At 39.9% G+C, this 15582-nt stretch overlaps 1 protein-coding gene across 4 annotated transcripts in view; it reads left to right on the top strand.

Moving 5' to 3' along the window:
- Nucleotides 1-15582, top strand: part of SLC22A15 (solute carrier family 22 member 15) — a 60686-nt gene that overhangs the window by 31147 nt on the left and 13957 nt on the right. For 2 of the 4 annotated variants that reach the window (XM_058167447.1, XM_058167448.1), the window contains 2 exons: nucleotides 4058-4130; nucleotides 9446-9634. In XM_058167447.1, coding sequence (XP_058023430.1) covers nucleotides 4058-4130; nucleotides 9446-9634 — 262 coding nt within the window. The other 2 variants (XR_009153275.1, XM_058167449.1) reach the window with 2 other exon arrangements.

Here is a 15582-nt window from a genome sequence, read left to right on the forward strand (position 1 = left end):
GCGGCAGGTGGTTCGGAGAACCGGTAGCAAAAGTCCCTGGCCCCGCCCCTGCCTCTGCTGAGCCTCGCCATCATCAGAGGTTTCTTTTTTTACTTTTAAAAGCAGTTTTTCTTCAGCCAAAAACATGCCTTTAAAAGTAAAAAAAAAGGCCTTTCAGCTGAGATCGTCAGAACCCTTTAAAAGTTTTTTTTTTAAATAACCTCTTCAGCCGAAGAGGTTGTAAAAAAAAATTGTTTTAAAAGGCTCCTCTTGCAATCCCAGCTGAGTTCCTCATCACCAGAACCTTAAAAAACATGTTTTCTACAAGCTCTTCAGCTGTAGAGGGTTGCGATGAAGCACTTATCTATTACTGCTCCTTTCCGGCTGGGAAGGCCATGCTTTACGTCAGTTGCATCAGCTAGCAACTGAATCTGCCTGTCTAAAATCCATCTCCTCAGTCAGCAACCCAATCTGCCTGCTTTGCTGGCTGAGGAACTCTGGGAATTGAAGTCCACAAACCTTAAAGTTACTAAGGTTGGAGACCCCTGGTCTAAAAAATATAAATAAAATAAAATAATAAAATAAAATATGTGTGCAGCTTTCTGAGATTTGGTGTGTTTCTGTAGTGTTTCACTCTAACTACACAAACACACAAAATCTCACAAAGCTGTATGTGGTATTTTGTGTGTGTGTGTGTGTGTGTGTGAGTCAGTTGTGTTGTGTTGTGTGTGTGTGTAAAGAGTGAAAGTTGGTTTTTGAGCTTTTTTGGATGTGTGAAATTCCTGCTTATTGCAGGGGCCATTTTGGGTGAAGTGCAGCTGCTTTTACATTGTGTGTGAGTCAGTTGTATTGAGTTGTGTTGTGTTTGTGTAAAGTGTGAAAGTTGGTTTTTGGTACCTCTTATTGTTTTGTATACTTTGTTTATTATTTTTATTATTTATTGTTATTAACATAACATAACAACAGAGTTGGAGGGGACCTTGGAGGCCTTCTAGTCCAACCCCCTGCCTAGGCAGGAACCCTACACCATCTCAGTCAGATGGTTATCCAACATTTTCTTAAAAATTTCCAGTGTTGGAGCATTCACAACTTCTGCAGGCAAGTCGTTCCACTTATTAATTGTTCTAACTGTCAGGAAATTTCTCCTTAGTTCTAAGTTGCTTCTTTCTTTGATCAGTTTCCACCCATTGCTTCTTGTTCTACCCTCAGGTGCTTTGGAGAACAGCCCGACTCCCTCTTCTTTGTGGCAACCCCTGAGATATTGGAACACAGCTATCATGTTATTGGCCACGCCCACCCAGTCATCTGACCACCAAGCCACGCCCACCAATTAAGCCATGCCTACAGGATCAGTAGGGAAAAATTTTAGATTTCACCCTGGTTTGGACAATTGAAATAGTTTTTGATATAAAAAGACTAATAGTAAATAGTGTGTTAATTATATTCTTTACCAAGGATTTCAGGGACAAGATGTATCAGCAATTTTCAGTCTGGCACTATTTTTTTCTCATGAAAATTGGGGTCAAGTTTAAGTTTTTGTATCATTTTCCAGATCTTAAAGCCTGGAAAAAACCTGTAAGAAAAAACTTGACTTCTAACTAAAAAAAAGGAACTAAGTCCCTTAGTTTTTTACATCAAAGTAGTTAAATAACTATCAGTATTTATTGTGCTAACAGTTTGTGTCCATGAAGAAATAGAGGTCAAAATATAAGCTCTGTGACCCATCTGGCAATGAGAAAACATGAAACTGCTATCTTTGTGTGTAAGACATCAATAAGAAAACCCAAGGATTTGACCATCTCATGAAATCTTTTTTTAGTATAAAAAAACTCCGTTTGTAACAATCCACAAATAACGCTACTTTATCGTACTAAAAAATTTTACTTTCACTTTCAGACGCCATTTTAAAAGTCAATTAATCAAAGACAAAGAAAGGTTTCAGGTTTCAAAAAGGGAGTCGGTACTTGCCGTGCTGATTCTACATCAAAGATCGAACGCTTGTGAAATTCCCGTCTGCTTAGAAAATCAATCAATTTAATAAGTCCTTTTGAGCAGAAATGACCCCCCTACTCCTTTTTCCTGAAAAAAAAAACAGGAGCGTGTTTGAAATCTTTTTTTAGTATCTAATAATCTGTTTAACATATTTAGTAGGTATTGATCTAATTAGAGCAGTGGTCACCAACTGGTGTCTGTGGACCACTGGTGGTCTGCGAGAAAATTTTGGTGGTCCACAGAAAAATTATTTGCATTTTTTATATTGCACTAAATCGGGGTCCTCAAACTATGGTATGGTATCCTGGGCCAGATACATGCAATGAATGGTTGCAAGAGAGTCTTACCCCTTTGAGGTCTTTTTGTGTGGGTCGGAGGGGGGCAGAAATTCCAACTTGCGATCTGCTTCAGCCTCCTGGTACAGGGCTTGGGCAAAGGCTAGAATGAAGTGCCACAGGTGGTGAAGAGCCAGAGGGCCTTGTTCCAGTGGGACTGCATCATGGCCTGGAACTGGCTGACCATCTCAGCCCGCTGAGCCTCCAGGTGCCGGTACCTGGCCTTGCACTCCCACAGGTCTTCCCTCTGCTTGGAAAGCCTATGCTCCTAGTCCTCATTGAGGTGGTTCTGCTGAGCCTCCCTCTTGGTCAGATCCAATTTGAACTGAGCCATCTCTTTCTTGTGCTGGCTGCTTAGGTGCAACAGCTGCTTCCTGTTGGGGCCCTAAGGAGCCTGGGGAGGCAAGGAGTGGCTGGGAGCGGAGGGGCGCATAGGGGCTGGTGAGGCGCCACTCCACGTGAGTGACATCGAGTTGGCCATGCCCACCCAGCCGGTCATTAGGCAGATATTAGTGGTCTGCAGGATTTAAAATTATGAATTTAGTAGTTCCTGAGGTCCGAAAGGTTGGTGACCCCTGAATTAGAGTATATGTAGGCTAAATTGAAGTAATCTTACGTCAAGGAATAAAATATAGTTTCAGGCTAAAAAAAATGTTCCTGGTTTTCAAGCTTGCTTGCTTATTTTTTATTTGAATCTATACAAGGTCAGAACAATCTTGCTTAGAATTAAATTCATGTCTTAATGTGATTTAATTTAAATGTAAGTAAAATTAAATAGGCCCAGTACTGTTCAATATCTTCATAAATGACTTAGATGAAAGAATAGAAGGGGAACTCATCCAATTTGCAGATGACACTAAACTGTCAGGAATCTCCAGAAGACAAGATCAAGATCAAAAAAGATCTTGACAGACTTGAACAATAGACCTTATAATGGTTCTATAAACAGAGGCATAGAATAAAAATCATGTGATGTATTAGTACCATTATATAAAACATTAGTAAGACCACATCTGGACTACTACATCCAGTTTTGGTCACCACAATACAAAAAAGATATTGAGTCTTTGGAAAAAGAGCAACTAAGATGAGTCTGGAGACTAAAACATATGAAGAACGGTTGTAGGATTTGGGTATGGCTAGTCTAGAGACAAGAAGGACTAGGGGTGACATAATAGCAGTATTCCAGTATTTGAGGGGCTACCACAAAGAAGAGGGAGTCAACTTATTTTCCAAAACACCAGAGGGCAGGACAAGAAACAATGAATGAAAGCAAATCAAGGAAAGATGCAACCTGGAATTAAGGAGAAACTTTCTAATAGTGAGAACAATTAACCAGTGGAACAGTTTGCCTTCAGAAGTTGTGGGTTCTTTGTCAGTGGAGGTTTCTAAGAAGAGACTGGACAGCCACTTGTCTGAAATGGTATAGCATAGGTCTCCTGCTTGAGCAGGGGGCTGGACTAGAAGATCTCCAAAGTCTCTTCCAGTTCTATTCTGAATTGATTGAAATCTCGTTGACATTATTGCTGGTTGATTTTTTCTCCCTTTCTCTTAAAGGTTTTCCAAGCTTTTTGTAGCTCTGGGATTTCTAGTGGTACATTTATCATGAATGTTTAAAATAATTATGCCCTCAAATAATTATTTTAAATTTCTAAGAATTCTTAGATCTCTTGGATTTAGAAGTATAACTCTAATCCTAAATTGGAAGAGAAACCTTCACATGAATATCACTGTGTTTTGTTTCCTTAAAGGAATGTTGGAATGGGAACCTGTTCTATGTTTTCCCGAGTCGGTGGAATTATTGCTCCTTTTGTCCCATCTCTGGTATGTCTCAATTTTTTTCTATTCTTTTCATACCCATTGTACCTCCAAATGGGATTAGCACCAATGTGTAGATTTATTTAAATTGTCCCAAAGGTGCTTTTTCAGGAAGCAATTGGACTTTCTTGTTTTTTCTTTTGAAGACATTTTGCTTCTCATCCAAGAAGCTTCTTCAGCTCTGACACGGTAGTGGGGAATGGAAGGATTTATATTCCTTGCAGTAAACTGGTAATCTGCATCCTTTTAGCGGGTCATTGAAGCACTTGGCAGTTTATCTGTGTCCTAAGGGTCACCTGAGTAGTGCTCCTGGTTCCTGTAGTCTACAATTTTCCCTCTGGAAATCCATTCCTACTCCTACACAATTCAGAGGGTGTTCATCCCAAATTGTATAGCTAAAAGTCTGTAGAGATTCTTAGTCATCCAGGTCATGGTTGTCCCTTTTTCTCCTGAAAAGGCACCTTTGGGACAACCATGAGCTGGATGACTGAGAATCTCTACAGATATTAATTTAAATTGTTTCATTGCAACAGAAATGGTACTGCTGTTGTTTTTTAGAGACAGATTTTTTGATAAAGAATGCAGCTACACAATCACCTTCTCCTGGCTCAGAGAGGTAGCCCCACTTACTGAGAACATGCCCTCAAAATGGGCTCTCGTTGCAAGTCCACTGTTGAGACAGTTAAAGACAATCCAAGGTGATATTGCAGGAAACTGGTTATTTTCCATGGGAAAATGGAAGATACCCTACACTGGACATTCTAGGTCTATTGGAACTTTTGGACTCCAACTTGCCCATTGCAAGCCTGCCACCTACTATCTGGTTCCTGGTCTCTGTTTTCATTGCATTTGTACAGTGGACTTTCAGAAAGACCTCTCTTCCACAAAGTTTGGAAACAGGCATTTCTTTATTTATTCTTCTGACCCAGGAGGGAGCCAGTAACTAGACTATAAAAGCATCATCTAATGAAGCAATAGGTTGCAGTATTAACCTTCAGGACAAAGTTCTTGCCTTTTCCCACAGAGGGATCAACATGATTACATTCAATGTATTTATTTTTCAGGGCAACTTGTCTGACATATTAAGATCCTCTAAGTCAGGGGTGTCAAATTCAATTTCATTGAGGGCTGCATCAGGGCTGTGGTTCACCTTGGGGGAGGGAGGGGTGTATGGCCAAGTGGATGGGTGTGGTCAGCTTGATGCCACTCACTGGGCATGGCTGACTGGATGGGCGTGGCCAGCTTGATGCCACTCCCCAAATTGCTGGCATGTTTCCTCTCTACATTGGATACTCCGGGCCAAAGCCATGCTAGCCCAATGTTTCCTCTTCGCATTGGGTAGACTGGCAGAAGCGACGCAAGTAGACCAGGCCAAAGTGATGCAGATAGACTGGGCTGAAGCAATGCGGGCCGGTTCCGACATTTCCCACGGGCCAGATCTGACCACATCTTGCCTTGAGTTTGACACCCCTGCTCTAAGCTCTAATTGCTTGGATGACGGAGCTGAAGAACATTCTTAGCCATTCTTAACATGATTGCTGTATCAATTTGGACATACAGGGTCTGGTTATAAATACAGATTGTAACTGGGACACTCTTGCACACATTTATTGGGATGTAATGGGTTGGCACTCCCTTGAGTTGGAATCACTTAGCCTTTCACCACAATTCCACTGTATTTTCCTGCATGCCTAAGAAAATCCTGTTTCTTATGTTGCATCATCTACTTTATTCCAGCAAAAAAAATCTCTTTCTGGACTATTTACTCAAATGAAAAATAGCAAACTTCCTACCTTCTTTTAGAGATCTAAACACATAGCTGGATAAATGATAGAGGCAAATTCTCTTGTCAGAATGAAAGCACTGATTGTATTAAAAAGTCAAGCTTTTTATTATGTATATCATCATTGCCAAAACAAATGGGATCTGAAAAACAAAAGACCTGTGACTTTTACAGCTAATGCTTTTTCAGCCAGAGATACATACACAGAGAGAGAATCATGGTAGAATAAAATAAGAAAAGAAGGGCTACTAAAGGGACTTGAATGATTTCCTAGAGTCAAAATGCTAATTTCAGCCACTATACGTTTCCGCTAGTATAGATAACTATATTTTTCCTAGATTATCAATCCAACTTTCTATGGGGATCCTTTCTTAACTTGGAATTTGCAAGCCCAGACCAAACTGAGCTCTCCTTTCTTTTAAAAATCCACTGGAAAGGGATTTTTTCCTATTTCTGACTGTAAAGTCTGATTTTCCTGGACTCTGAAGGTCTCTGACCATTCCATGGAAAGACAGGCTTAAAGTGATTGGATTGAGCTTTCTTTCAACCCTTTTCAACCTCTGGGAAAGGGTTTTTTCCCCATTCATTATATAGGGTCAGACCATATACCTATCAGTATTTCAGGGGATTCAGTCTTCATGTTATCAACCTTCTCAGAATTCTTTCCTCCTCTTAAGAGCCAGGCCAAAGTAGGAAGCATTGCCTCAGCTCCTTTGGGATTTTAGAAACATACTAAGAAAAATCTAGAAAAAAAACAAAAGGGGATATCCTGTTCTATATCACATTTCCCTTCCTTTCCTCTAAGGAGAAAAGGAACAGATATCAGAGGAGGTGAAACCAGTGATAAGATAAAAAGATTTTATATGGCCCAATCAAGGGTAAAAATCTGACACTGCATCATTATTTCTTTCATGAGTTTCCTTTGCAGTAGTCTGTGTATCTGTGTGTTTTATTTCATCCATTTACAGTAGATACATTTTTCATTTTTATTTAATTTTCATACAATTCATCAGACTAAAAGGAGTCCAGATTAAGAACACTAGTCTAGAATGTGTGAAATATGATGAGAAATTTATTTCCAAATTCTATTGCAAATTTCAGTGATTCATTGTGTTTTCTAAAACAGTTGGAATTAGGGCCGGATAGCTCAGCCTGGTAAGGCCTGTTATTAAGACCTGTTATTAAGAACACAAAGCCTGCAATTACTGCAGGTTCGAGCCCGGCCCAAGGTTGACTCAGCCTTCCATCCTTTATAAGGTAGGTAAAATGAGGACCCAGATTGTTGGGGGGGCAATAAGTTGACTTTGTAAAAAAATATATACAAATAGAATGAGACTATTGCCCTATACACTGTAAGCCGCCCTGAGTCTTCGGAGAAGGGCGGGGTATAAATGTAAACAAAAAAAAAAAAATCCATATTGCAAAAGAATGAAGTTCATTCTGCTTCATGAGAATTACATTGTACTTTCCCCTTTAAATCAAAGGCACGAGTAAGGTATTATAGATCAGAATCAAGTTTTTCCCCAACTTCTCTCCCTTCCATTTTGTCCTCTTCTTCATTTAACTTAATTCTGCCTACTATAGCTTTGTATATTTATCTGTGCTTACATAATTTTCATAGAATCACAGGGCTGGATCAGCGGTGAAATCCACTTACCTTCGCTACCGGTTTGGGAATGGGAGCGCGTGCGAGCACAGACTTGTTAAGCTCGCATGTGCCTCTTTTGCGCATGCACAGAACCTCCTGTGCATCTGCAGAGGGTGAAAAACGGGATGTAATGACATCCCGGTGGGTGGGTGGAGTGTCCCGCTGCCGCCGCTACCTGTTCACGTGAGCTGGATAGATCCAGCTAGATTTCACCACTGGGATGGATGGAGAAGTCTAGAAGACTTAGAAGTCTTCTAGTCCAACCCCGTGCCCAAGGCAGGTGACTTTATACCATCCCGGACAAAAGGTTGTCCAAACTTTTGTTGAAAAACTCCAGTGATGGAATACTCACAACTCCAGGAGGCAAACTGTTCCACTGATTAATTGTTCTCACTATCAGGAAGATTCTCCTTAATTCTAGTTTGGATCTCTCTTTAATGAGTTTCCACATGTTGCTTTTTGTCCTGCCTTCAGATATTTTGGAGAATAAGTTGACCCGTTCTTTTCTGTGATAGCCCCTGTAGTACAGAAAGACAACTATCATGTCACCCTTCTCTTAGGGTGACATACCTAGTTTCTTAACCATTCATCATATAGTCCAACCTGTAGACCACTTAAAATTGTTGTTCTTTTCTGCATTCTTTCTTAGAGTCTCAGCATCATTTAAGGATTACCTAGATCCCTCTCACAGGTATTATTGTTGAGCCAAATATTCCTTATTCTGTACCTGTGTATCTGGTTTTTTCTGCCTAAGTGCAAGACCTTAACTGTGCTCACCATTGAACTGCATCTTGTTGCATTTTCTAAAGTATTGGCAGTTCTCCCCAGCTTGGTATCATTTGCAAATTTGATCTAATATATAGATCATTTATGAAAATGTTGAAGAACACTGAACACTCCCTAAGACAAAACCTTGAGGCACCTCACTGCATGCTTTCTCCATGTAGTTATACTTCCTTTGAGGACTGCACATTTCAAATCCATCTGGTGATATTGCTGTCTATTCCACATTGTTCTCTCTTATCAAGAAGTAGGCTGTGGTCTACTTTGTCAAGTGACTTACTGAAGTCCAAGTAAACTATATCCACAGCATTTCCTTGATCCACTAATTTAGTCAGTTTATCAAAAAATGCAGTAAGGTTTGTTTGGCATGATGTTTTTAACAAACCCACACTTCTAGTGATCATCTTGTAGGTGCTCACAAATCTGTTGCTTGATTATCTTTTCAATGATTTTTCCAGGTATTGATGTCAATCTGATTAGTCTCTTGTTTCCAGATCTACTTTTTCCCCCTTCTTGAAGCCGGGAATCATTTCAACACTGTTGAATCATTTTTCCCCTCTTAGTTCCCCAGTGCTCAAGGATCTTTAAAAGATATGGTTCAGTGGTTCCAAATTCACATCTGCCAACTCCTTCAGAATTCTGGGATGTTAACCATCTGGTCCTGGGGATTTGGACTTGTTTAGAATAGATAGGTGTTCTCTTACCAATTTCTTATCTATTTTGACCTGCATTCCTTTTCTGTCTCTTACTGTGTTGGTTTTGGTAGATTGGGTTGTTTTTCCTTTGGTGTAAAAGTAGAAGTAAAGACGGAATTAAGCAGTTCTGCTTTTCCCCTGCTGCCCATCACCTATTTTCTCCCATTAGTGGACTCCCATTGATTTTCTTCTAATTCTTTACATACTGAAATTATTGAATATAATATATATTGAATAAACATACATATTGAAAATACATAATTTTGGATCAGTTAAGGTATACTGAAGTTACCAGATTCACAATTTAGAGCATCTAAAAATGATTTAAATTTGCCAAAGGTTTAGTAGCTGGGTTGTGGGATTAACATGGAAAGTATAATTGCTCCCCCAAATAATCTTTTTTTCCCCCCAGAAAGTTATATATTGGTGTCTGCCATATGTTGTGTTTGGAGTGGCAACTGTGTTATCTGGTTTTCTGAGTCTCTTACTGCCAGAAACCCTAAATAGCCCACTGTTGGAGACATTATCTGATATACCAGTTTGCTCATATCGAAGGCTTGAGAGTGAAGCCATGTCACTGAAGATCTTAGAAGATTCACAGGTATTTTATCTTATATTAACAACTATCAAGTTGATTAGGAATTTTTTTCTAAATTACGTTAATGTCATGTTAGCTGGTCATGATGGGCTTCAAAAAATAAAAACAAGGGCTTATAGAGTACTGTACTTCTAAAAAGTGTTTATTGACATAATATTGAGCAAGATTGAAAGAAAAGTAAGAGAGGAGAGGACAATGGATAAGGTAGGTGAACCAGATCACCAAATTCACTAAAATGGTCTTAAAAGAGCTTTGGATTATCTTTGGAAATAAGTAAAGATAAGTAAAGTTTGGACCTTAACTTGATTACCCCAGCAAGCAGATTGGCAAATGAATCTAATCCGTTTTCAACCCTTCAACCCAACTGAGTCACTTGGCACTAAATGCACAGATTTTCTGGATAAACATTTAAACTGAACAGCGGTGACAGAGAATTAATTGATACATAATGTTTCTGTCCCCAGCAATCTAAATTTAATAGAGTTATCAGTGCATGTAACATAGATGTTTGTGTGGGTAAGATTATCAACCTTGCTGTCAAGCAAAACCAAGCATTTAATAGTGACTGCCATACCATGTTCACTAATCAAACAGGCAGCAAGAAAGTAGGAGCAGTCAGGCACAACACAGGTTATGTAGACAGTAAACACGGGGTCAATCAAAATGTACTCAAATGTCTATACACCAATGCACAGAGTATGAGGAATAAATTAGAAGTTCAAGTAAATGAGGGCAAATATGATATAGTTGCCATTACAAAATTTGGTGGGATGAAACCCACAAATGGAACATACAGCTAGAGGGATTTAAATTATTTAAAAGAAATAGACCAAATAAACAGGAAGTAGAGTTGCACTATATATATAAAATAACTACATCTCTACAGAAATAGAGCACAACAATGATGAAAATCATCTTGAATGCATTTGGGTAAATATTAAAGGGGAGGAAAATGACATTACCATAGGTATATTCTATAGGCCACCCAACCAAACAGAGGAAATAGATGAACTTTTTGCTAGGCAGCTAACTTAAGGTATGTAGGAACCATATAAGTAATGGGGGATTCTAACTACCCTGACATCAACTGAGAGACAAACTGCACCAAGTGGAAGACCCAACAGGTTCCTAACAAACCTAGCAGACAACTTTGTTTTCCAAAAAGTAGAGAAGCGAACAAGGGGATCAGCCATATTGAATTTAATTCTCACTAACAGAGATGAAATGATAGAAAATGTTGAAGCTACTTGAACCTTGGGGGCAAGCGATCATGCAATATTGGAATTCAACATTATGCAAGCACAAGCAATAGAGCAAAGTCAGACTAGAGTTTTGGGCTTTAAGAGAGATAATTTCAGTAACTACAGACCTATCAGCCTGACCCCAGGGAAGATTCTGGAAAAGATAATCAAGCAATGAATCAGCGAAACACCTAGAAGCAAACAAAGTAATAACCAAAAGCCAACATGGGATTGTCAAAAACAGATCATGCCAGACTAATCTTATTGTATTCTTTGACAACATGACAAAATTAGTGGACCAGAGGAATGCTGTCGATATAATTTACTTGGACTTCAGTAAAGCATTTGATAAAGTAGACTAACCTACTACTAGATAAAATAGAAAAATGTGGGTCACCACCAGATGGATTTGTAACTGGCTGACCAACCGCACTCAGTGGGTAGTCCTCAATTGAGGGCAGGGCTGACATTGCAGCGACACAGAGCATCTCCATGGGGCTCCATGGGATCATGGCAAAATTCAAACTGCAAGGAGGTTCTGATGGACCTAAATCACTTTGGAGGGGTGATGAAGTAAGAGAGCATGCTCTGTTGATCTCAGGAAATTGCAAACTCCCTGATTGATCCAGAGAAGGCTTTCAATCCAGCAGGAAGAAAAGGATGGCCATTGTGGGCCTGACCGAAGCTGTGGCAGCCACCGATGAAGAAAGCACAAAAGACTGAGGAACAGTGTGAACGATCTGCTTGTGAGATCTGGGGTAGATTTCTAACTTCTGACTTCTGTTGAGAAATGAGCCACCTGGAAATTAGCCTTGGTGAAAGTAGGACCCTAAAAGGAGGAATTGTGGAATTGTTTTCCTAACACCTCCCAAGAAAAGCGGCGAGTAAGCCTAAGAGCCATTTTTAAAACCAGAAGAAAGATAAGAGAATTTTTTAAAAGAGTGAAAGAATTTGGAAACTAGGAAGCTGGACTGGGGACTTCAAATATAATATTGACTAATTTGGACGCTTTTGGGGATTATAAAATTTGGATCTAGAGAATCTTTTTTGAAAAAACTTAGATAGGATAATATAATATAAAATAAAAGGAAGAAAAGGGAGAGAAAAAGAGCAACTGTGACACCTACAAACAGAAGGAGATGTTGAGAGGTACAAGTGAGAAAGGAAAGAAAACACAGCCATGGTAAGCTGCTGCTAGTTCGGATTGATTCAGACAAACTGGTAGTTCTGACGATCAGCTGGACCCGCCCTATTCTGTCCTATATTTCCTTCTTTCTGGGTCATCTGATTTGCATGGCGTAGCTGATTTCTGTGCCTCCGCTGTTCTACTTACTGGGGCTGCCTTAGAAAGTAAGCAGATGAGCTTCAAATTGCTGTATCTTGAAAGCTGTACGCAAGCGCGTTAGGCACACACTCTCACGGAACTGGTTGTTAAACCAGTTGCAGCCCACCACTGCTTGAGAGGCTGAAGAAGATAAAGACTAGCTGTTAAAACAAAGAACACCTGCATCAATAAGCTGTTTATGTTAGATAGCTGAGAGTGAAATACTGAGGCCTTTTAAAATAGTGTAGCTCTTGGAACTCAAGCAGAACCTAAACAGATGAAGCGAACAGAAACTGAGAACAGCAAAATATTTTCCTTCTCTTTTATTTTCTGCTCTGTGAACTCACCCTCAGAAGATATAAGACAGTTGGTGGTTGAATTTTGGAGCTTAATGGGCCTATGTGGATTATAAATTTAACAAGAGAAGAATATTTTTTGAAGAACAAAGGGGTCAACAGTTTAACAATTCTTGGGTTACAATTTATATCTTCGCTCTCCTCTTGGATTATAATTAACAGTTTCACTTCTTCTTTTTTGTGGATTATAATACACTCCTTTGGGATTACAATTAAAAAAAACAGTGACATTATTTGGAGATTGAAAATAAGAAGGAAAAAGGGATACAGTAATATTGAATGTTTTGACTCCTGAATATCTTTATAAAAAGGGAAATTGGAAGGAGATAGTGAAGTGGGCGGTCAACACTGGGGCTATTGGGGTATTGTAGTTATAATCTTTAATAATTGGTTTAAATTTATTAAAACATCTCAAAATGAAGAAAATTATATCTGTGCCATCCTCAGCATCAGCATCTAGCCCAACAGCCAAAGGTCATTGGATGCTATGTTGCAGTGAGAGAAAATGAATACGATGCAATTAGAGATGAAAGCTATTTTTCAGGCCATGTATGAAGGGAGTAAGGAAAGAATAGGAAAACTAGAGGATAAAATAGAGAATTTTCAACAAATAATGGCTAAAAATGAACAATGCATTCAGAAAGTAGAAGAGAAAGCTGAATAAACAGAGAAAAGAGTGGAAGAAGTTGATTACAGACTTATCCTGGCAGATAAAAGTCATGAGTGAATAATAATATCACTTGAGATGGATAAGGCTGATTACTACTTGCGATTCCAGAATATTGAGGAAGAAAAGGGAGAACATTTGGCAGAGATAATGGCAGAGCTGCTGCCAAATGCCTTAGAGGTGGCCAAAGAAAAGGTGCTTGCTGAGATGGATGAAATATTTAGAGTTTACACTAGATATGCAACAAGAAATAGACACCCCAGAGAGGTACATGTGAGATTTACTAAAAAAGCAATAAAAGCAGAGATACTACAAAGAGCGAGATATGACCCTTTAAAATACAAAAAGAAAGAAATAGCAGTTTTAAAACAGATCCCCAGAAGAGTAAGAAAAATAAGAAAGGAATATCAATTTCTGACAAGACAACTCATTAAGAATGGAGTAAATTTTAGATGGCTGATACCAGAGGGAATATTGGTGACCTGGATGGAGCAAAGATATAGACAGAATTCCATAGAAAAAGCAGAACAATTTTATGAGCACTATTTTGGACCACAAAAGGAAATGAGAGTAAGAGAGGAAAAAGAGGATAGGCAACAAGAGGAAGCCATAGAAGAGAAAGAAATGCAACAAAAAGAAGACAAAAGAGAGAGGAAATAGCAAAGAGAGAAGGAGCAAAGGCAAAAGAGCAGAGAGAGATAAGAGCGACCATAACAACAAAACCCATCTATAATTCAGCTATAAAAAGGAAAAGGACTTTTAGTAAATTAGAAAAATTAAAGTTGGATATGATTTGCCAGTAAGAGGTTTATATTAAAAAAAACAACATAATAAACTGTTGGAACATTCCAAAATTGGGAAACTATATCTTCTCTATCACAACATAAGAGAGGAGTAGCTCTTTACATAAAAGAAACAATAAATGTTAAGCAAATAAAGAGAAAACTAAGATATTAGTTAAAAATCTTACGGTATGCAGAAAAAAGAGTTAATGAAGAGAATAGATATTCAGATTAATAAGAAAGTGACAGCAAGAAGTGTAACTGTTAAGGAAGATAATTACTATAAACTGATGTAACAAATTATAGCAGATTTGGAGAAATGGAAAATCTACAATTATCATTAATAGGAAGAATAGCTACAATAAAAATGAATACTGGAAATTTTAAAAAAGATACTGGATAACCATTTGTCTGAAGTGGTGTAGGGTTTCCTGCCTAAGCAGGGAGTTGGACTAGAAGACCTCCAAGGTCCCTTCCAACTCTGTTATATATAATTTAGATGTCTTTCTTCTTTAGGAAAATCTTAACTAAAAAGCAACAATTTAATGAACCACTTAGGGGAATAGTATCTGTTATCCCCAAATATATATTAAACTATCTATTTAGTTAGTTTTATATATTAAAGTATCTGTTATTCCCAAATATATATTAAACAAGACAGTACTATATATAATTATGTACTGTGTTTCCCCAAAAATAGGACTTGTCCCGAAAATTAGGCCAAGCCTGATTTTTGGGGTGGGCCTAAATATACGCCCTCCTCCTAAAATAAGTCCCCCCCTCTCTCTTACACACACACATAGGTCCCTCACCCCTCCAACCCTTCCAAGACCACATCCCTGTGAACTCCTACTCCTGTGCCCCTGCTCCTTTTGCCCCCCGCGGCACCGACTGTAGACCTCAAGCTCCTGCTCCTGTGCTATGGTGGTGGCCTGCTTGCTCTCACCCCCGTGCCCAGGCGCCATGTCCCCATAGCCCATGCTACCAAGTGCCCACCACAGCAGCCCCAGCGCAAGCATCACCTCCCCAGGGCTTCCTTGGCAGGGCGGCCACCAGCGGCAGAGAGGCCTCCATGCACGGCAGGCAGTTGCAGAGGACTACAATGGAAGGCCTGGCATGTCCCGCAGCTGGGTGCAGGTCTCGGCAGGGATGACTGAGGCACTATAGGCGTTGCTGCTGCCGCTGCCGCCTATGGAGGCCCAGCAGCTCCCTGCAGCCAAACTCAGCCGCGGAGCCAAGGAGCGTTGGCCATGACTGGGCTGGCTGAGCTGTGTCTGTTGAGGCTGCCCTCAACACGGCTGCCCGGTGTCTCGCTGCCGGGCACCTGGAAAGAGTAAACTGGACCTGTGGGAGGAAGAGAGGGCAGGCAAGTGTCCCGCAAGGCTCCCTTCCCCAGGAAGAGTCTGGCCTGATTGCCGTCCAGTCTGGTAACTCCCGAGGCAGAGGGGCTTCCTGGGCTCGCCAGCGGGGGTTCCGGTTGATCAGCGCTTGGGTGGGGGGACTGTGGGGCGATAGGAACGAAGAGGATCAGGGGGAAGAGGAGGCCTCCAGCAATCGTCACCATAGAGTGGGAAGCACACT

Source organism: Ahaetulla prasina, chromosome 2 (genome assembly GCF_028640845.1).
Source record: "Ahaetulla prasina isolate Xishuangbanna chromosome 2, ASM2864084v1, whole genome shotgun sequence".
Classification (NCBI taxonomy): domain Eukaryota; kingdom Metazoa; phylum Chordata; class Lepidosauria; order Squamata; family Colubridae; genus Ahaetulla; species Ahaetulla prasina.